At 39.6% G+C, this 22,263-nt stretch overlaps 1 protein-coding gene and 1 pseudogene across 1 annotated transcript in view; both read right to left on the reverse strand.

The window, feature by feature from the left end:
• LOC103668277 (melanoma-associated antigen B17-like) overlaps nt 1-22,263 on the reverse strand; it is a 40,089-nt gene that overhangs the window by 3,849 nt on the left and 13,977 nt on the right. The window contains exon 3 of the mRNA XM_040636761.1: nt 7,737-7,744. Coding sequence (XP_040492695.1) covers nt 7,737-7,744 — 8 coding nt within the window. The remainder of the gene's footprint in view (nt 1-7,736; nt 7,745-22,263) is intronic.
• Nucleotides 2,807-2,905, reverse strand: LOC121103819 (annotated as a pseudogene).

Raw genomic sequence — 22,263 nt, forward strand, 5'->3', positions numbered from 1 at the left:
TGAGACCCCGCGGGGTAAGTGAAAGGACTTGGGGCTTTAACCACCATGTTGGGGCCTCCGAGGCCCGAGAGCAGGGGCGGAGCGGGGCAGGGTCTGTTGGACCCCTCTTTCCAGGGGAGATGGGGCTGGGGGGTAGTCGGGGGCGTGTCCCCGTGGTTGTAACCCCCAACTCCTCGCGCCTCGACCCCTACCGGCACGTGGGGCCCGTGTCTGTGCTCACCCTAGGCAGGAATTGTCCGACAAGGCCTCACTGCGCACGGCGTGGTTAGGAGGAAGTTCTCGAGGGCCTGGAGATCCACTTCCAGTCATGTGGTTCTGGGCCCCCAGGAGGAGGGCAGTGGAGGGGGCGGGGTTATGGGCGGAGCTCTGTGGCTGGGTGGGGAGTTTTGGGGGGGTAATTTGGTGTGCTGGATTGTAGGGAAGAGTCCCGCATGACTCACACATGGGCTTTCACTGACTGTTAGGAGCTCGCTGACCTCAGACCAAGCGTCTTATTTTGTTTCCAACCTCTGGTAGGAAGTATTTGGGGGCCTGACCTTAGCTGCCATGTCTAGAGCCCTCCACACATGATACCACAAGGACTCCTGCACGCAGCTTATGTTGTTCGTGCACCACTCATTACTCTCTCGGTGTCTCACTTCGCTTCTGGAAGGTCCCTGGCTACCTCCAATCAGCTGACCTAAGGCCAACTCTTCACACCAAAGACTTCAGATTTGTGAGCCTCCTGATATGAATTCCAGGTACACCTCATCAGGCCGCTCCTACCTGAGACTTCCGCCACATGGCTGTCGTACGGTGAGAATCCTCTAGGGTCCCTTTCTGGGTGGAGGAGCCCATCGGATTTCATTCAGGGAAAGTGAATTGAGTTAGTAGGTCTGGAATTCCTTCCTTTTCTCACTTCATACCTCCTCACACCCTCATCAAGGCCCTTAGGAATCCCGTTGGAAAGTGGGGTGCTCCTTAGCCTGACCACTTTCCTGGGGCTTCTTTTAGTTGACATCATTCTCATCACTCAGATTTTCTGGAACGAATTTCCATCCTTACGTGCAGTTATTGTGATCCTTGCTAGTCTATTTTAGTTTGTGCCTTGTACCTTTTGTTCTATTAAGATGTTAATGATGGCCAGTCCACATTCAGTGGCAAATTTTCCGGTGGTTATTAGCACAGCCTCTGTACTCAACACTGCTACAACCAACCTGTACCTTTATTGAAGCTGTAGAAATTCATTGTCCCAGGGCATACTGGATGAGCCAAGCACTGAACTTAAAACCTTCCCTTAGTCAGTTCTGTCATGGGCCCCTCTTGCAGGCTAGTACCATTCTCAATCACGAAGCAGGCCTCCACCTGCCCACACAGAGGCTGTAGTTCAACACAGTTAATATTCCTCAGAAGCTTATCATTTTTGTTGTTTTGCTCTTGTCGATATCGGTTTTTTATTTCTTTTTAAATTTTGCAGGGTTGATTTTGATTATGGGCAAAACAGCCTGAGTTGGTGACATATTTGTAGCTATAGGTAAGGCCATGAATCTGTAAATATGTTAAAGATAATTGACATCTTTATGATATTCTTTTTTATATAAATAAACATAATAAACTGCTTTTTTCGAAAATTCTTTTTCATAAGTCTTTCAGTAAGTTTTTAAAAATTTTTTATTTAAATTCAGTTTAACATATAGCATATTAGTTTCAGAAGTAGAATTTAGTGATTCATCAGTTGCATATAACACCCAGCGCTCATTCCATCAAGTGCCTTCCTTAATGCCCATCACCCACCCACCTCCCCTCTAGCAACCCTCAGTTTGTTGCCTAGAGTTAAGAGCCTCTCATGGTTTGTCTCCCTGTATTCATCTTATATTTCCTTCCCTTCCCCTGTGTTTGTCTGTTTTGTTTCTTAAATTCCACATGAGTGAAATCATATGGTATTTGTCTGTCTGACTGACATCTTTCACTTAGCATAATGCACTCTAGCTCCATCCATGTCATTGCAAGTGGCAAGATTTCATTTTGATGCCTGAGTAATACTCCATTGTATAAAATACCACCTCTTCTTTATCCATTCATCTGTTGATGGACAGTTGGGCTCTTTCCACATTCTGGCTATTGTGAACATGGCTGCCCCTTCAAATCACTATTCTTGTATCCTTCGGATATATATTAGGTTGTAGGGTAATTCTATTTTAAACTTTTTGTGGAATTTTCATACTATTTTCCAGAGTGTTTGCGTCAGCTTGCATTCCCACCAACAGTGTAGGAGGGTTCCCCTTTCTCTGCATCCTCACCAACATCGGTTGTTTCCTGTGTTGTTAATTTTAGCCATTCTGATTGGTGTAAGGTGGTATCTCATTGTAGTTTGGTTTGTGTTGGTCTGTCAGTACGTTTTTATAGTTATCTCCTAAAGAACTTGTAGGTATCTGTTTGGTTTTGTATTAGGTATATCTTGGATATTATTGTTGTTTTCAGTGATACATTTTCCATTACATGTTGTAATTTGTTAGTGATTTTGTTTTATCAGATTTCTTAATTTGCTATGTTGATCTTTTATACATCTTTCTGAAGTTGCTTATGTATCTTAATAATTTCTGTACCAATTACTTAGAACTTTTTAATAGATGATATTGTTACCTCTTTCTTTTCGTTATCGTTTCCTCTTATTTACTTTGGTATTCATATTCTTGCATAATAGTTGCATATTGGGTATGTATTTTCATTCAGTTGTAGACAGTGGATTTGATATCATATGCCTTTGTTTTCTTCTCAAACCTATTGGGTATGTTTGCAATAGTTCCCATTTTCTTTTTTTTCCCCCAACATGGACACTTCACAAATTTGCGTGTCATTCTTGCACAGGGGCCATGCTAGTCTTCTCTGTATCAGTCCATTGTTAGTGTATTTGGTGCCAAAGCGAGCATGGAAATTCTTTTGTAATGCACGCTTGCCAAAACTTATTATCATTACCAAGTGTCATTAATTTATTTTGTCAAAGGCTTTTTCTTTACCCTCGCACATAGTCCCATCCTTTTCCCCTCTTTTTTTGCTAACGTAGTTACTTCCATTTGGCTGCATTTGCTAATGTTATTTCACTGCTATATTGGAAATACTATGAATTTATTTAGGATAATTGTCTCTATGCAAGTGAGCTTGGCATAAGTGTTGTTTTATTGAGGGATTCTCAGCTGGTCTTCGTATCAAGAAGAGGTGGCCTATTTTAATGGTTGAATAACTCCCTTTTTTTGTGTAATTTTACATAAGTTTCCATGAGGTGGTGATTACTTTTTCCTTTACCATTTTGTGTAACAAGCCCTAAAGCCTGGGTGGCCCTGGAGTCTTTTGATGTTGCTTTGTGTTGGACTGCTGTTTCAATTTCTTATTTTGTTGGTTGAAGATGTCTGTCTCTCTATGGACCTATTTACTTATTTATATAATGTTAACCATAAAGTAAGCATCCATTTTTACCAGGAAGATGGGTTTATCTGGAAATAGCAGAGAATTTTAGTTTGGGACTTGGAAGCAATGGCACAACCGTAGGCAAGTCCAAGAACAAAGGAGAGGAATACTCTTTAATAGATCGAAGGAGCAATTGGGGGAGCTCTTATATAGTCCATTGTAGTAAACTGGGAGTTTGAAACGGCTTTTCATTGGCTGAGTTGTGACAGTCTCTCATTGGCTGGGCTGTTACTAGACAAGGGAAAAATCTTTTTTCCTCCTGCTCTTGTAGTGAAATATGTATGATCTTCTTCCTATAGGAAATAGATTTCTACCTGTCTGCAACTGAATATAAGTGGTAAGTTATGAGAGCTTCCCCTTTTGGCCTCCTGACTCCATTTTACATGAGTTTTCCTTGACTTAATTTCACAATATTTTGATTAAAAAGCTCCATTTTATAGGCAGATCTCAAGATAGTGCAGGTTCAGTTCCATACTACCGTAGTAAAGCTAGTACATATTGCAGTAAAGCAAGTCACATGAATTTTTTGGTTCCCAATGCATCTAAAAGTTATATTCACATTATACAGTAGTCTGTTACTTGTACAAAAGCATTATGTTGAAAAAAACAAAACAAAAACAGTGTGCATACCTTAATTTAAAAATAGCTTAATGAAAGCTTCAAGCTCATACAGTTCCAATTATGTGGGACAGATTAATTAAGTGAAATTTCTTTTTTTTTTTTTTTTTTAAGATTTTATTTATTTATTCGACAGAGACAGAGACAGCCAGCGAGAGAGGGAACACAAGCAGGGGGAGTGGGAGAGGAAGAAGCAGGCTAATAGTGGAGGAGCCTGATGTGGGGCTCGATCCCATAACGCCAGGATCACGCCCTGAGCCGAAGGCAGACGCTTAACCCCTGTGCCACCCAGGCGCCCCTATTAAGTGAAATTTCTAAATGCCTTTTCAGCTATAAATGCATTAAAGTAGTTTTTATTCACGATGTATGAGTATAAAATATGTGTTACTTTTATGTAATTTGATGAAGGATACTTTAAGTACATTTAAAAATATTTAAAGTGAGAAGATGGTAATTTCCATATTGAAATTATAATGTAACTTGCTAGGACGTAAGAGGTTGTACTAAATATTCAAAGGTGAGTGCATCTTAAAAAGTCATCAAAGATGGTGACATGTAGGGAAAAAAAAACTTTTCAAAGAATACCAGTTATACTAGAAGTGAGGAAAATGAGGAAATTGCTTTTTAATAATTTCTGGAGAAAATTAGAGCTTCATTAGTGCTCAGTGAATACCTGTTAGATTAATTGGCTGCTTTATATGGTGAGACACTGAGCTGAGATATATATGATAAGATGTGGTATAGAGGCATACCTTGGCGATACTGCGGATTTGGTTCCAAACTACTAGAATATAGCAAATATTGTGACGAAGAGAGTCCGTTGAATTTCTTGTTTCCCCAGTTCATATAAAAGTTATGTTTATACTGCTTTTCAATGTGCAATAAGTTATGTCCTTAAAAAGTATATGTCGTAGTATGGGGCACCTGTGTGGGACAGTCTGTTGGGCGCCTGACTCGGTTTCTGCTCAGATCATGATCTCAAGGATGTGATATTGAGCCCCACGTCAGGGTCTGTGCAGGACGTGGAGGCTACTTAAGACTCTCTCTGTCCTTCGCCCTTGCACGCATGTGCTCTAACTCTCAAATAAATAAGTCTTAAAAAAAATACATATTATAATAAAGAAGTACCTTATTACTAATAATTTCTAGCCATCATCTGGGCTTTCAGCAAGTCATAAGCTTTTTGTGATGGAAGGTCTTGCCTCTATGTTGATGACCGTTGAGTGATCAGGGTGGTGGTTTCTACAGTTTGGGGTGGCTGTGGCAATGTCTTAAAATAAGCAGCAAGGAAGTTTGCCACATCGACTGATTCTTCCTTTCACACACAGTTTCTCTGTACTATGTGATGCTGTTTGATAGCATCTTCACCAGCAGTAGATTTCATCTCATGAAACCACTTTCTTTGCTCAGCCGTAGGAAGCAAATCCTCATCCATTCAAGTTTTATCATGAGATCGCAGCAGTTCAGTCATATCTTTAGGCTCTACTTACTTCTAGTCCCCTTGTATTTTCACCACATCTGCAATTGCTTCCTCCACCTGAAGTCTTGAAACCCTCAAAGTCATCCATGAGGATTGGAATAGCGTTTTCCAGATCCCCATTAATATTATTTTTACTTCTTTTCGTGAATCTTGAATGTCCCTAATGGTATCTAGAGTGGCAAATCCCTTCCAGAAGGTTTTCAGTTGACATTGCCCAGATCCATCGGGGATTCACTAGCTATGGTAGCTATAGCCTTATGAAATGTATTTCTTAAATCGTAAGACTTAAAAGTTGAAATTAACTCCTTTATCCACAGACTGCAGAATGGATGTTGTGTTAGCAGGCATGAAAACAACTTTAATCTCGGTGGCCATCTCCATCAGAGCTCTCAAGTGACCAGGTGCATTGTCAATGAGCAGTCATATTTTGAATGGAATTTTTTTTCTGAGCACTAGGCCTCAATAGTGGGCTTAAAATGTTCAGTAAATAATGTTGTAAACAGGTGTGCTGTCATCCAGGCTTTGTTTTTCCATTTACAGAGCACAGGCAGAATACATTTAGCATAATTCTTTTTTTTTTTTTTTTTTAAGATTTTATTTATTTATTTGACAGAGACAGCCAGCAAGAGAGGGAATACAAGCAGGGGGGTGGGAGAGGAAGAAGCAGGCTCCCAGCAGAAGAGCCCACTGTGGGGCTCGATTCCAGAACGCTGGGATCACGCCCTGAGCTGAAGGCAGATGCTTAACGACTGCGCCACTCAGGCGCCCCCATTTAGCATAATTCTTAAGGGTCCTAAGATTTGGGCTTAAGGGTCCTGGAAAATGGGCTTTGGTTTCAACCAGCTGCATTAGTTCTTAAGAAGAGAGTTAGCCTGTCCTTTGAAGCTTTGAAGCCAGGCTTCGAGTTCTCCTCTCTCTGGCTATGAAAGTCCTAGATGGCATCTTCTTGCAATAGAATGTTGTTTCATCTACACTGAAAATCTGTGTGTAGTGTAGCCGCCTTCATGAGTTATCTTAGCTCCATCTGCGGAATAACCTACTGTAGCGTCTACATTAGCACTTGGTGCTTTTCCTTGTATGTTATGTTGTGGAGATGGCTTCTTTCCTTAAACCTCGTGAACCAATTTCTGATAGCTTCAGATTTTCTCTTGTGCAGCCTCCTCACCTCTCTCAGCCTTCAAAGAATTGAAGAGAGTTAGGGCCTTGCTCTGGATTTGGCTTAAGGGGATGTATATTGTGACAGGATTGATCTCCTGTCCAGACCACTGAAACTTTATCCATGTTTCACTTTTGTGTGCTCATTGTAGTAGTACTTTTAATTTTCTTCAAGGACTTTTCCTTTGCATTTACTATTTGACTGTTTGGTGCAAGAACCTTAGCTTTCAGCCTATCTTGGCTTTTGACATGCCTTTCTCACTAAGCTTAATAATTGCTAGCTTTCAATTTAAAGTGAAGGACATGGAAATCTTCTTTTTACTTAAACGCTAAGAAGCCATTGTGGGGTTACTAATTGGCCTAATTTCAGTATTGTTGTGTTTCAGCATAGGCAGGCTGGTGGAGAGGGGGAGACAGTGGGAACAACTGGTCAGTGGGAGAGTTAGAATGCACATAGCATCGATTAAGTTTGCCGTCTTATGGGTGTGATTCTTGGTGCCTCGAGACAATTAGTACTTACCAAAGATCATTGGTTATATAGCATCATAATACATATAAGAATAATGAAAAAGTTTGAAATATTGGAAGAATTACCAAAACATAACACAGAAATACAAAGTGAGGAAATTGTGTTGAAAAAAAATGGCACCAGTAGTCTTGCTTTACACAGAGTTGCCACAAGCCTTCATTAGATAGAAGACATGATGATCTGAGAATTGCCATAAAATGAGATCTGCCTGTACATCACTTTTTTTTTCTTCCATTTATTTATATATACTGAGAGAGAGAGAGAGAGGGAGGGAGAGGGAAAAAGAAACTCAAGCAGACTCTGTGCTGAGCATGGAGCCCGATGTGGGGCTCAGTCTCTCGACCCTGAGATCATGACCTGAGCCAAAACCAAGAGTCAGACCCTTAAGTGACTATGCCACCCAGGCACCCCACATCACATTTCATATTAAAGGCAGAATATTTAAACAGAGCCCTTGTATTACAGAAATTCTCAAGCATAGACAACAGTATGGACACTAGAATAATGAACCCAGTTATCTAACATTAATCAATAGCAATCCTCAATTTTTATAGTAGAATCCTTTTCATATTAAGGTTTAGGTGTGTGTTTATTAGGTGCACTCCAGGGTTAAAAATGTGCGCTTCTGGGGGGGGTGAAGGGACATTTTGCTTAATTGCTGGTAGAATTTAGTACAACCCTATCCATCAAATCAATTGAAAAGGTTTTTAAGAAATATTCTCAAGTTCAATGGGGTGCCTCAGTGGCCCAGTTGTTAAGCGTCTGCCTTTGGCCCAGGGCCTGATCCCAGAGTCCTGGGATCGAGCCCCACATTCTTCCTTTCCCACTCCCCCTGCTTGTGTTCCCTCTCTCACTAGCTATCAAATAAATAAATAAAATCTTTAAACAAAAAAACGTGCGCTTCCATCAGGACGTACATGATGTCCGTTGTCTCCTTTGTGGTAATGTTGGCAGTCATCTTCTTTATCCATTAAATCCATTGGAGGCAGCAGGATGGTCATTTTCTAATTCCAAAATTCCTGAGTTTTGTATCTGAAGTTCTTCTTTAGGTAGAACTTCTTTGTTGCCTATCACTTATCTTGAGATACTGGTTAATACTTACAGTGTTATTTTATCATTGCCATATCTCTAATCCACCTAAATTTTGCCCAGTTTTATTTACCTAATATCATGTATAACTGCTTCTTTCATTCATGATTGTAATACTTATAAAAATTTTTAAATACATCCTTTCAAAGAACTAGCTTTCGGTAGCTGGCTCTCTTCTAATTGATCACTTTTCATTCATCTGTATTGTTTCCTACGTTTGCTTCTTTGTGTTGAATATGCTGTTCTTTCTCTAGCTTCTTGAATTGTTTGGATGTTTTGTACATGTTTGTAATAAATCTGATTAATATAATAAATATCCCTGTAAGTACCCCTTTGGGCTGTTTTGAGCAGTAGGATGCTATAGAGCTTTATGTGTAATGCTCACATTTTTTACAAGTTGAATATATCTCTCAATGCTTTTATGATATTTTGAATATGTGTGTGTGTGTTTATGCAAAGAAGCACTAGGACCAGAATAGAGGTACTTAGAGGAAGTTTCAAGTTTCAGAGTTCATGGGAGTATTTTGCTTTGTTACATTTTACTTATTAATGATAGAAGAAATTTGAGCAAACTTAACTGCTACTAAAAGAGTTGGGTTTTTTTTCCCCCAGAAGAGAAAGTAAGGTTTCATGTGAGAAAAAGAAAAAGAAATTGGTCAACTGCAGTATTCAGATTATCCAGGAAAACAAAAACTACTCTGAGTATATAACTCTGAGGGGATGCTTATTTATTCAGAAACTTTACTTTTTTCATGCTATAGAAAAATTGAGCAGGAAGTATAGCAAGTTCCCATTTACCCTCTCAGCCCCTTATACAGTTTCTGCTGTTATTTACATCTTACCTTGCATTAGTTTAGTGTGTTTGTTACAATTAATAAGCCAGTATTGATATATTATTAGTAACTAAAGTAAATAGCATACGTTAGGGTTCAGTCTTTGCAGTGTACGTTCTATGGGTCTTGACTAACGTATAATGACATGTATCCATCATTATAGTATTACAGAGAGTAGCTCCACTGCACTAAAAATTCCCTGTGCTCCACTGACGCACCCTCCCTCCATCCCGCTGAATCCTTTATCTTCTCTACTGTCTTCATAGTTTTACCTTTTCCAGAATGTCACATACTTAAAATAAGAGGGTATGTAATCTTTTCACATCTTTAGATTAGCAGTATGCATTTAGTGTTCCTCCATGTCTTTTCATGGCTTGAACATTCATTTCTTTATATCATTGAACAGTATTCTATTGTCTGGACGTACCACAATTTGTTTTTCCATTCCCTGTTGAAGGACATCTTGGTTGCTTTCATCCTTTGGCATTTATGAATGATGCTATAAACTTTTGTGGCAGGTTTTTGTATGAACATAATTTTTCAACTCGTGGGTAAACACTAAGCAGTGCATCTGCTGGATTGTATGATAAGAGTATGTGTACTTTTATAAGATTCTGTTAAAATGGTTTTTCATGTGGCTATACCGTTTTACACTCCTAGCAGCACTGAATGAGAGGTCCTAGTGCTCTGCATCCTTTCCAGTGTTTGGGTTTGTCTGTGTTTTCGGTTTTAGCCATTCCAACGGGTCTATTGGTATCTCTTTGTTTTAATTTGCAATTTACAAATGAGATACAGTGGTAAGCATCTTTTTATGTAGAAGTATGTTGTTTAATCCTCCCGTATTTGAGATTTTTATGTTATTTTTCTGTTATTTATTTCTAGTTGAATTACACTGTGGTCCTAAAGTATGCTTGCATGATTTCCGTTCTTTAAATTGGATGGTGTTTTATGGCACAGAATGTGGTCTGTCTTGATGTATGTTCCGTGTGAACTTGGGGAAAAAATGTGTTTTCTCTTGTCGCTATGTTTTCTAAAAATGTCATGTAGCCCTTCTTCACTGATGGTGCTATGCAGTTTAATTATACCATTACTATTTTCTGATGGTTGCATTTGTCAGTTACTTAGACAGGTGTGCTGAAGTATTTGTCTCATCGGTGTTTCCCTCATGTATGTTGACACTGTTTTTTGGTGCATACACATTAAGGATGGTAATACATCTTGGAGAATTGACCCCTTTGTGATTATGTAATACTTCTCTTTATCTCTGGTAATTTTCCTTGATCTGAATTCTGCTTTGTCTGAAAGCAAAATGGTTAGTCCAGCTTTCCTTTCATTTGTACTAGAATGGTATGTCTTTTTCCATCTCTTCAGTTTCTTTAATCTATCAGTGTCTTTACATTTAAGGTAGATTTCTTGTAGACAGTGTATTGTTTTTTCTCCTCTGAACATTTGTATTCTTTTAAGTAGTGTATTTAGACCACTGACTTTTAAATTAATTATCGCTATAGTTGGATTTATATTTACCGTAATATTCTGACCCTGTTGTTTGTTGCTCTTGTTCTCTGTTTCTTTTTTGTCTCTCACCCTTTTACTACCTTCTCTGGCTTTAATTTAGTATTTTATAATTCCTTTTTCTCTCCTCTTTAGCATAGCAATTATTTTTACTTTTTTTTAGTGGATGCTCTAACTTTTGGAAGATGCGTTTATGACTACCTAAGTCCACTTTCGAATAATGCACTACAGATTCACAGGTAGTGCCAGTTCCTCCCTCCTGTTTCTTATAACATTGCTGTCATTCATCTTCCTTCCTCATAAGATATAATTACGGAATAGATTGTCTCTGTTATCATTTTGCACTATTATCTGTTAGATCAAATAAAGAAAAAAATGATTTTGCCTTCATTTATTCCTTCTCTGACATTCTTCTTGTCTCTATATGGGTCGGAGTTTCTGACTTATATTACTTTTCTTCTCCTTGAAAAAACTTTTTAACATTTTTTTGCAAGGGAGGTCTTCTGGTACCAGATTTCCTCAGTTTGTGTTTGTCTGTGAGCGTCTTTTATTCTCCTTCACTTCAGAGGAGAATTTTACTCAATATAGAATTCTAGGTTGGTAGGGTTTTGTTTTTCGCTCTTTCAAGCTTTAATTTGACTCTCTTCTTGCTTGCATGTTTGTGAAGAGAAGGACAATGTGATTCTGACCCTTGTGTCTGTACACAAGGTGCCTTTTTCTCAAGAATTTCTCCTTTGGGTTGGTTTCCTACAGTTTGCATATGCTATGCCTAGGTGTAGTTTTTGTTCTTCATACCGCTTGGCACTCTTGGAGCTTCTTAGATCCGTGGTTTAGCATCTGTTGTTAATTTTGGAAAATTCTCTGTCATTTTTACTTCATGTGCTTGTTCCGTTTCTAGCTCTCTTTCTCCTTCTTCTAGTATTTCCATTACACAAATGTTACATCTTTTGTCATCCCACAGTTTTTGGCTCTTCTCTCCCATCTATTTCGTTCTTTTTTTTCTCTTTGCATTTCATCTGGAAGTTCCTGTTGACATGTTTTCAAATTTATTGATTTCATTCCTCAGCCATGTCCAGCCTATTGATGAACCCATCAAAGGTTTCTTCATGTCTTTTGCAGAGTTTTTGATGGCTAACATTGCCTTATGATTCTTTCTTGGAGCTTACATCTCTCTACTCACATTATCCCTTATTTATTCTTGCACAGTTTCCCTTTTCCTATTACAGCCCACAGCATATTAATCATAGTTATTTTAAATTCCTGATATGATGCCAAAATGTCTGCCATATCTGATTCTGGATCTGATGCTTGCTCTCCCTCTTCAAACTATGTTTTTTGTCTCTTATTATGCCTTATAATTTTTGTTATTGTTGTTGAATGCTAGATATAAAGTATTGGGTGAAAGATTTTATGATTTTCTGGCCTGGAGTCAGACAGTGTTTATTGTTTGCTGTAGCTGCAATTGTCGGAGACTAAATTTTCTCTGGTGTCCTTTTCATCTTCTCTTTTTTTTTTTTTTTTTTTTTAAGATTTTACTTATTTATTTGACAGAGATAGAGACAGCCAGCGAGAGAGGGAACACAAGCAGGGGGGGTGGGAGAGGAAGAAGCAGGCTCATAGCAGAGGAGCCCGATGTGGGACTCGATCCCATAACTCCGGGATCACGCCCTGAGCCGAAGGCAGACACCCAACCGCTGTGCCACCCAGGCACCCCCATCTTCTCTGTTTTTCTTAAATAAGGTCCAAGATGTACAGCTCTTTCAGTTGTAATCTTTTGTTATTAGACAGGAGCCCTGTTGGTGTGGTAGTGAGGTGTGGGACATGGGGGAGTAGTCCGTAATCTAATGATTAGGTCTCAGTTTTGTAGTGAGCCTGTGCCTCTGGGCTCTGACTTCGCAAGTGCTTCTCAGTTTTTTCACACCTTAGGTAAAACAGGAAGTAAGGAGGGCCTATTTTGGGGTATTTCTCTTCCTCCTCTTGGAAGGCTAGAGGGGGCTAGAGTTGGCATCATTTCCCCTGCCCCAGATGGCTTAGGCTCTAACAAAACCCTAGTCATTAAGGCTCTGGTAAATAGTTTCTCTGTAGGCAAACCTTGTTACGAAGAACAGATCACTTTGGGCATTTTTCAAACTGGCTACTTTATAGTATCTTTCCCCTGCTAGAAGTACAATGGCACCGTTATCTGACCTTTATTGTCAGTATAAGAACCTGGTAGAGCTCCTGGAAGTAAAACTTAGAGACGTTTAGGAGCCCCTATTAGAGGAGACCTGCCTAGAGTTTTTAACTCGAAGCTGCTCTGCAGTGAGTCTCCAGAAATCTGTGACATACACTCCGAAGTTTCCCAGTCCTGGTGCCAGCTCCAGCACTGGCTTCTGCTCCTGGACTTATGATCCAGTGAGCTGTAATTCCCTATTCCAGCCGGTTTCTCTCTCCATTTTGGGGAGCAGCAGTTAGCCTTGTGACCTCAATTCTCTGATGGATATAAGAAGAATTGCCAATTTGCAGTTGGTTCAGATATTTTCTTGTTGTGAGGATGGGAGTGATAAAGTAAGTTCTGTTCATGTTAGACTAGAAACTGAAAGTGACCCCAAAAAAATCCACTCTCAAGCTCATTTTGTTTGCCAGAATTAATTTCCTTTTGTCTCTAGGCCTTAGAGGGTTTTTTTCTTGCTGTTATTTAGAGACTAACCTCAGTACCTAAACCTAGCCTGCAGTTTCATGCCACTTTGCCTGATCCATAGGCATTCAAAACATGGCAGATTTCCTCTTCAAAAACAAGCAAGATGCCAAGAGCATATCTGATACCAATATTGTATCTTACTATATAAGACACTCTATGTCTGTTATCAGAGGAGTGTTGTCTTGTCTTACCTTTGATGTGTAATGTAATGTAATAATTGGAGTGACATCCCAACACCTTTGTCATAATCTCTTCCTTAGAATCCAGCGTAGGTCCTACACTTGAGGGTAGAAGTATGCAAAGGTATGATCCCTGGGGGGTGGGGAATCATGGGCCCCCATACAGTTGTGTATGCCACACTCTATCCTCTAGGCCCCATTGTTTCATGTCCCTACCTGATACAAAATACATTTCCCCCATCTAAGATCCTCAAAAGCCTGATCCAATTACAACATCACCTCGGATTTCGAATCTTATTATTTAGATCAGGTCCACCTACCAATGATTAGAATCCTAGGTGTAGTCGTTAAGTATACCAACTGGACACATGACATCTTTCTGTGTGGATCTATGAAACATGTTATCCTTACTTTTTGAATGAAAGGCAGACTGAGTTTGCAGTTGAGAATGTCGATAAATACTTTGCAAACGGTTATCAAATGCAGTGGGACAAGTGCCCATAACACATACCTTGCCTGCTCCAATAAAAACGCTCTCCCTAGTTTATCCAGGATTCATGTATAACTGCTAAGAGCTACTTAGCATTGCGGGCTTTAGTCTCTCAACTCTGAGACACATCATTTGAGGTTTTGGCACCAGTTCACCACTCCCACAGCCTTACCTCTCAGACCGCAGGGCGAAACTTGAACTTCAGTACCTCTGAAGAACTGCAGTTACTGAAATCCTGAATAGACTTGTCTCAGAATGTTTATGCTTAATTGCTCTTGCTTAGATTCTTCTTCTAAATTATCCGTGTGCCCTAGCATAATACCCCACCAGCTTCCAGCTGCTCCTATGCGAGAAATCTTAGCATCCCCAGAAACAGCATGGTGTTTTCCAAAAAGCAGGTATTCGGTTAATGCTTAGGGAATAAATGAGCCAATGAACATAGTATCTAATTTATTAAAATTTAGTTTCTCCCACATTCTTGAATAAGCTAAGTAAATCTGTGTGTGTTTAAATTTTTCAGAGCAACAAACTGAACGTTCAGGGAATTCAAGAGTTGAGAGTTTGTTTTTCACTTCTTCACTGTTTCTTGAGCACAACAATTTTACTGTTGAATCCATTCATATTTCCAAAGAAGCAATTACTCAATTGCCACATTATTCTGTTTTAGATCACAAAATAAGATGGAAATTGTCCCAGTTGGTTTTACAAAACAGCATAGCTTCTACTCCTAAACTTGATGCAAAGCAATAAATGTATAATCAAAGTGGTGATTCATAAGCTTACATTCCGAAGCTGTTTAAATTTTCTATTTAAAGGAACAACATTTAGAAACTAAGTGGAGGGGCGCCTGGGTGGCACAGCGGTTAAGCGTCTGCCTTCGGCTCAGGGCGTGATCCCGGCGTTATGGGATCGAGCCCCACATCAGGCTCCTCCGCTATGAGCCTGCTTCTTCCTCTCCCACTCCCCCTGCCTGTGTTCCCTCTCTCGCTGGCTGTCTCTATCTCTGTCGAATAAATAATAAAATAAAATCTTAAAAAAAAAAAGAAACTAAGTGGAAAGAAAGAAGGAAAGAAAGAAATGAAGTAAGGAAGGGTGGAAAGAAGGAAGGAAAATCTCCAAGTTACCCAGTAAAACAGGAATACGATGATATGGAATGTCTTCCCTCCTCCCATCAGCAGCCCCTCCCTACTTGTAAGGTTGATGGACCTATTCGACCAGAAAGTGCAGAACCTGCCTAAAACCTCACTAGGGATAATGAAGCTGCTGGTTGTGACCTGGGACCGTGTCCGAGCCATAGCAGTAGCGTCCACAGCTCTGGCTCAGGCCCTCCCTTCCTCATCTCACAAAGGCTTTATATTGGCATAGGCGGAAATGGGGCCTTCTCATTGACCTTGGTCAGAAATCTCAGAACTTTCATCTTGTGGTTCCTTTGAGCTCTTGGACCCCACAGGAGTTTATAGCATGTAGGATCACTATCAGGAGCTCGCTTGATACTCCAAGTACTTCCCCTGTACCAAATCTCTGGTAATGAGCTTTCTGGCCTCTCCACAGATGAAGGGCTTTCTCCCAGCATATATCTACATCATACTCAGGAGTTCTCAGATATTCTCCTCAGTGGTGCAGTTGCCCTTCACAAAGGTCATGCCCAGGAAGGTCATCAGGAGACCAGTCTTTCATAACCACTGGCAGCACTCTAATTCCCATGATGGGTGAAATCCATTTTGCTAACAAGGACAATGTTTAGTTGTGTCAAAATCCTTCAAGCAAGGGCAAAGACTAGCTCCACATGTTAGAGGCTTTCCACAGGATCGCAGGAAAAGGGTCCTTACACATTTTGTTGACCTTTTTCAGCATGTGTGCTTTTGTGATGGGCTCTTTAATTTTATATATGAGCAAAAGGAACTGTATCAACTAAGCCTCCGTCTTGGTTAAAGGGCCTCTGCATGAGGTCTCTGTGGCAGGTGGGCCTTGTGAAGTGCTTAGATTTTCATCCTCTTGGCTGTTGGCATCTTCCTCAGTTCTGCTACATGAAAAATCTGCATCTGGGTGGTGGATGGGGGAATCTGAGAGGCCCGGAGAATGCTTTGTGTCCAAATGGCAGGCAGCATCCGGGGAATACCCAGAAAAGAGGAGAGCAGGAGATGAAGGGTGCGTCTTCTCTTGCTGCAGGGACCTGATGTCCTAGATCCTGGGTACCGCTCACCAAAGCTGAATACAGCTGCCTGGACCTCTCAGGTCTGAAAGCAGAGGTGAGGATGTAGTAATGCTTATGTTCTGACGTTTGTGGTCACCTTAGTCCTCCCTCAGGCAGATCCTTATATGTGGTTATTGCTCCTTGTCTAAGACTTTCTAGTAATATGTCGTTGCTACAGGCTCTGAGATTTTGCCCAGGCTAGACGTGAGCTGAAGAACCTGCCGCAAAAGGCATCGTGCCCGGGACAGCTGATATGCTGTGTCTTAGTCCATTCGGCCTGCTCTACAGCATACCAGACTGCGTAGCTTCTAAACAACAGAAATTTCTCTCAGTTCTAGAGGCTGGGAGTCTCGGATCAGGATGCCAGTATGGTTGGTTGGTTTGGTGAAGGCTCTCTGCTGGGTTGCAGACTGCTGACCTCTCACTGTGTCCTCACATGGTAGAAGGGGTGAGGGGTCCCTCAGGTGCCTTTTCACTAGAGCTGCTCCCTCATGACCTGGTGATGTAGGTTTCAGTGTATGCATTTTGGAGGGGACACAAACATTCAGGCCATAGCAGGCTGTCAGATAATAAACCGACTTAACTCTTCTTTCTCCTCACCAACCAGACTTGATGTAGCTTCTGTCCAAAAAATATTGCCTTTCTAAAGGTAAGGTGCTGAACCAGATGTTTTTGGGAGCTGTCAATCTTTTGACATTGTGTAACATTGCAATGTCCGGCACAGTGACTTTGACCCTCAATTATAGTAAGATATATATGGAATAGTAAAAACACCCACCAACTGTGTGTGTTAGTGATTTCGTGTTCATATATACATAAGCATAATCTCAAAATTTCCATGAAAAACTATTTCGTCTTACCATGTGATTTGCTGTGATAATAACTACTCTATTTTTCATTCTTTATAGTTTATGAAAATGATCATGGAAAATTCTAGTACTTACCTAGAAAGAGTTGTCAGGTGTTTCTGTATTCCCTGGAGTCACAGTGCCACAGCTACGTAAACCCATGTTATGGGGAGGCTGAGGGGCTTCCTCTGATTCCTGTAGTGTAGCAGTAGTAAGTCAGTGTTCCCAGACTCACCGGGAAGCAAAAGGGGCAGAACTTTAAAACCTTTTCCTTCTCTGATCTTACCATCTACCTTTCATTGCAGGCTGCAGAGCCAGCACAGGGTATGGCATGCGCCTCCCCTCCACCATGAAGTGTTTTTGGATCTCACTTTAGATCTGCATTGATCAGTTGTACTTCATCAAAACTAAAATCTTTTGCTTTACAAGAGGCACTGTTAAAGACAGATAATAAAAACTGCAGATAGGATGATTTGCATATTTTTGCAATTTACCTTTGTGACAAAAGACTTATACCCAAATGAAATAAGGAAGAATATGCTGAACAACAATAAGAAAAAAGAGTCCAATTAGAAAATATGCATAGAACTTGAACACATTTCACCAAAGAGGACCTGTGAATGGAAAATAGGCAGATGCAAATGTGTTCCACATAAGTGTCCATTAAGGAACTGTGATTTCATACAGTGATGAGTTGCAACTATACACCTACTATAATAGCTAAAATAGAAATTGCTGAAAATACCAAGTATCAGTGAGGATTTCAAGCAGTTGGCTTGCTCATAGATGGATGGTGAGAAAGCAAAATGGTCCAGGATCTCTGGAAATCAATTTGTCAGGTTTATGTAGTTAAACACACACCTACCATATGATCAAGCAGCCTTTTCCTAGGACTTCAGAGAAAAGATAGGCTGAAACATCACAAACAAATGTACATAGCAGCTTTATTTATAGCAGCCCAGAATTTAAGATAACCCAACTGTACTTCAATATACTGGTGAACGTATAAAAGACTCAGGCATATCAGTATGATAGAATACTCCTCAGCATTAAAAAGAGAACCAATTAATGATACATGAAACATGCTGGATGGATCTTGAGAGTATTATGCTGAGTGAAAAAGCTGACCTAAATGTGAAATCTTACATACCATAAATTTCCATTTATATAACATTCTCAGAATGACAGAATTATAGTAGTGGAAAATAGATCCATGGTTGTCAAGGTTTAAGGTTTGGGGAAAGGTGAGACTTCAGATGGGGAGTGTTGAAGACATTTTGTATGGTGAGAGAAGAGTTCTGTATCCTGATTTTGGTCGTTGTTACATAAATCAATACATGCAGGGGGGAAAAGAACTTAAGGAATTCTACCCCCCCATCAAATAAGTGCATGTTAAAACTTTACACTCTGAATTAGATTGCAGTTTATTTAATTATCTTGTGCAACAGTGTTATTGCCATGATACGCGCCGACCTCACGGGAAGGAGGAGGTAAGAGCAGCGTGTGCCCCCTACACTGTTTCCTCCCCAGACGTGAAGGACAGAAGGGAAATGGATCTCTCTCTCTCGTTCTATTTCTCTCTCCTTCACTTTTGGTAGGATGAAAAAGAGCTGTGTCCGATAATGGCTTTAGTTTTCATTTTATGGGCCTTATCAATTACTTATTGTATTTGGTCTCCTTTTCACATTGGATGTTAGAAAGGACAGGTCCAAACTTTGTTGCCAAACAGGGATATACACAGACATTTTGTGTACTAGATCCTTGTTGAATTCAACTTGGCATTTCTACTCTAATTTTAAAAATCTAGCTTTAATCATTGAAATTTTAAATTATTATATTATTTTACTGTGAACTCTTTTTTAATGTAAATATCCTTAAATTGTTCCTAGGACTAATGGGACTCAATTATATTGATGAATAAATGAAGCAGTGTTATGAAGGAAAATGAAAATGTATAAGAAAATGACATAGAAACGTTTTTCAAAGAATATAGATATAAAAGATATTTAGATGGTAGGAAGATTGTCATACCTTGATGTTTCAAATCAGAGTAAAATATAGAGGAGTTAGGAAATTTGCTCGTTGAGAGATGGGTGCTCAGGAACATGGAATCTGAATATCTAATGCCAGTTTAAGAAAACAATATATTTTTTGAAGATTTTATTTATTTATTTGACAGACAGCACAAGCAGGCAGAGTGACAGGCGACAGGCAGAGGGAGAGGGAGAAGCAGTCTCCCTGCTGATCAGGGAGCCCGATGCAGGGCTCGATCCCGGGACCCCAGGACCATGACCTGAGCCGAAGGCAGACACTCAACCGACCGAGCCACCCAGGCGCCCCAACAAAAAAGTATTGAGCAGAAGTGGTTTTCAGGGCAGCAAAAGTAGAGGAAACTGTCCATGTTCAGCAAGAAATATAGAATATAGGAGATGCGGAGAAGGCAAAAATGACAGAGCATATGTTATCATCATGTAACATAACAACAACTGCTGGGACCACTGGGAGGCACAGTCAGTTAAGCGTCCGAATCTTGGTTTTGGCTCAGATTGTGGTCTCAGGGTCGTGATCTCAGGGTAATGAGATGGAGCTTCACGTTGGGCTCCACGCTCAGCCCGACTCCCTCTGCCTTCTCCCCCCATCAAATAATAGATAAATCTTTTTAAAAAAAATAATACCAACTGTTTTATGATTCAGTAGGATTGTGTAACTACTTAAAAGCAAGAATGGGGCAGCAAGTAATTTAGATCCGCAGCAAAGGCATACTAAAGAAACAAGATGATAAAGTGGAAAAAGAAGGAAGAGTTTTGATTTGCAATGTTGAGGTGCTGCTCTAACTATAAAATGGTTTTAGGGAAAATACTGGTGTCTGTTCATTCTTCTTTACCTTTTTTGGAGAATATGGGCAATTTTTTAAAAAGAGAAAGTAAAGTAGTCTGAGAATTGCACTGCCAACTAGTATTTATATGCCCTTTGTAACAGAAAATCTGAAGAATCACCTTTAGATCAAAAGCATGTGGTAAAACTTGGGAATTGATGAGTTCTGAAAAGAGGGCCGTGGTTCAAAAGCAAAGAAATAAAACATGCTCACTTGAGAAGAGAGAATATAATTCTTTAATAAAGGAAAAGAAAATAACATGGAGCAGATAATACCATGGGGAGAAAATTACTTAGGCATAAGATAATATAAATTTATATCAATGTGAACAAAATCATTAGTGCCTTTGTTATCAGAACAATTTATGAATGCAAACATTGTAATAGAAGAATGTCAAAACCAGAAAATAAGTATGTGATGTGTAACTAACGACTGAGAAGTTAACAACATTGACAGTAGGGGAGAGGAATTAAGTAAGTCACGAATCCCAGTTCTGTTTACATGGTTTTTACTTTGTGAAAGATACTCACACGTCGGCTTAGGAAATGTGTTAAATAATAGTCTGTGAGGGAAAATAAGCTTTATCTGACATTGTTCTCATGAAAATCAGTAAGTAAAAAAAAAAGTACATTTGTAGTTACTACTTGGAATTAATGGCAGCAGTGAAAATATTACATATTTTAAATAGCACAATTTTTTATATGAGCTTGGGTAATAAATATAGAAATACAGTGTGTAATACTGAAAGCAATCAATGTTTTTTGTTGTTGCCACTATTACTTGCATAACAGCACTTCATATAAATATTGAAAATAGTGAATGAATCCAATCATGTCAGGGAGGATTTGTGTAGGATATATATATATATATATATATATATATATTTCTGCTTTTAAAATACAACTTAAAACTTTCTGGAGGGCATCCTTTAAGCCAGTTAAATGCACATAGCCTAATAGTTAGATTTTAAATGTGTTTCCTAATTATTAAAGGGTTAAGTTAGTCAGAGACTGCATGTTTATTTTCAGTGTCAGGATGGTTTGATTTATGTAGCAGTTTAACTGGGTCATGGGGTGCCATGGTCAAACATGATTCTGGGTGCTTCTGTGAGGGTGCTTTTGTATGAGATTAACATTTAAATTCACAGATTGTCCTCCCTAATGTGGGTACTCCTTTTATAATCACTTGAAGACCTACAGAACAAGGTCTAAGAGAGAATTCCTTCTGCCCGATTGCCGTTGAGATGGGACCTTTTTTTCCCCTATCTTTAGACTGAAAATATCAGCTCTTCTGGGGTTTCAAGTCTGCTGGCCTTTACACTGGAACTAAACCTTCAGCTCTCTAAGTCTCCAGCTTGTCAACTTATCCTGCAGATCTTGGCAGTTGTCAGCCTCCATAATCATGTGAGTCAATTACTTACAATAAATATCTCTAGGTAGATCGATAGATACATAGATACATAGAGATGTATATACATACACACAAACATCCTATTGGTTCAGTTTCTCTGCAGGGTATGTAAATCATATTTTGAATATTTATAGTATTTTATAAACATAAAGGAAATGCATATGTGTTTTATCAGTGTTGGAAAATATAGAAACCATAAATAATTAAGTAATCATATACCTTTCCACAAGGAGGAGGAGAACATTTTTGATATTTTGCCCTGCATGTTTATACTCTGCTACTTATTTCTAAATGTGTGTCTATGAATGTATATATGTATTTACATACACATGCATACACACACAAACGCACTTCTGTGTGTTCCACAGTCTCTCCATCCAAGTTTTTATTGTAATGTGTTTCAAATGTTGGGTGGCTTGCAGTTTGAAGGCATTTGTTTGTCACAAAAATGTAGGTTTTAATTTTGGATTGTACTACTTATATTTCTGGAGAAGATGGAATAATAGGAAATGGATCTAGCCACCTGCCAGAAACAACTAAGAAAACAGGAAAAAGTGCCAAAATAAATATGACAACCATTTTCAATATATTGGCCATCAGGGAAAGACAGTAACTCAGAAGAGATGGAAAAGAAAAAAAGTGAGCCTAGAAATGCACCAGCTTGTTGCCTTGAGTCCACAATGCAGAGACTGGTAGTTAAAGTGAAACCCGCAGCTCAGGAGCTGAGAAGATGAGACTGAGGGTTAGAGGAGGACCAGAAAGTTCGAGTTCAGAGGACAAAGTAGCAGAGAGAATTTCAGACTCCACATGGGGTATTTCCTACTTGTACAAGTCACAATGGAAAACCGTGTCATGCCCAGGGCATCAGAGAGAGTACTCAGAAAGTTGCTTCTGTCGTGATGCAGGCTTAGTCATAGATTTATGCAG

This window comes from Ursus maritimus, assembly GCF_017311325.1.
Source record: "Ursus maritimus isolate PB19 chromosome X unlocalized genomic scaffold, ASM1731132v1 scaffold_X1, whole genome shotgun sequence".
In the NCBI taxonomy this organism is placed as follows: Eukaryota; Metazoa; Chordata; class Mammalia; order Carnivora; family Ursidae; genus Ursus; species Ursus maritimus.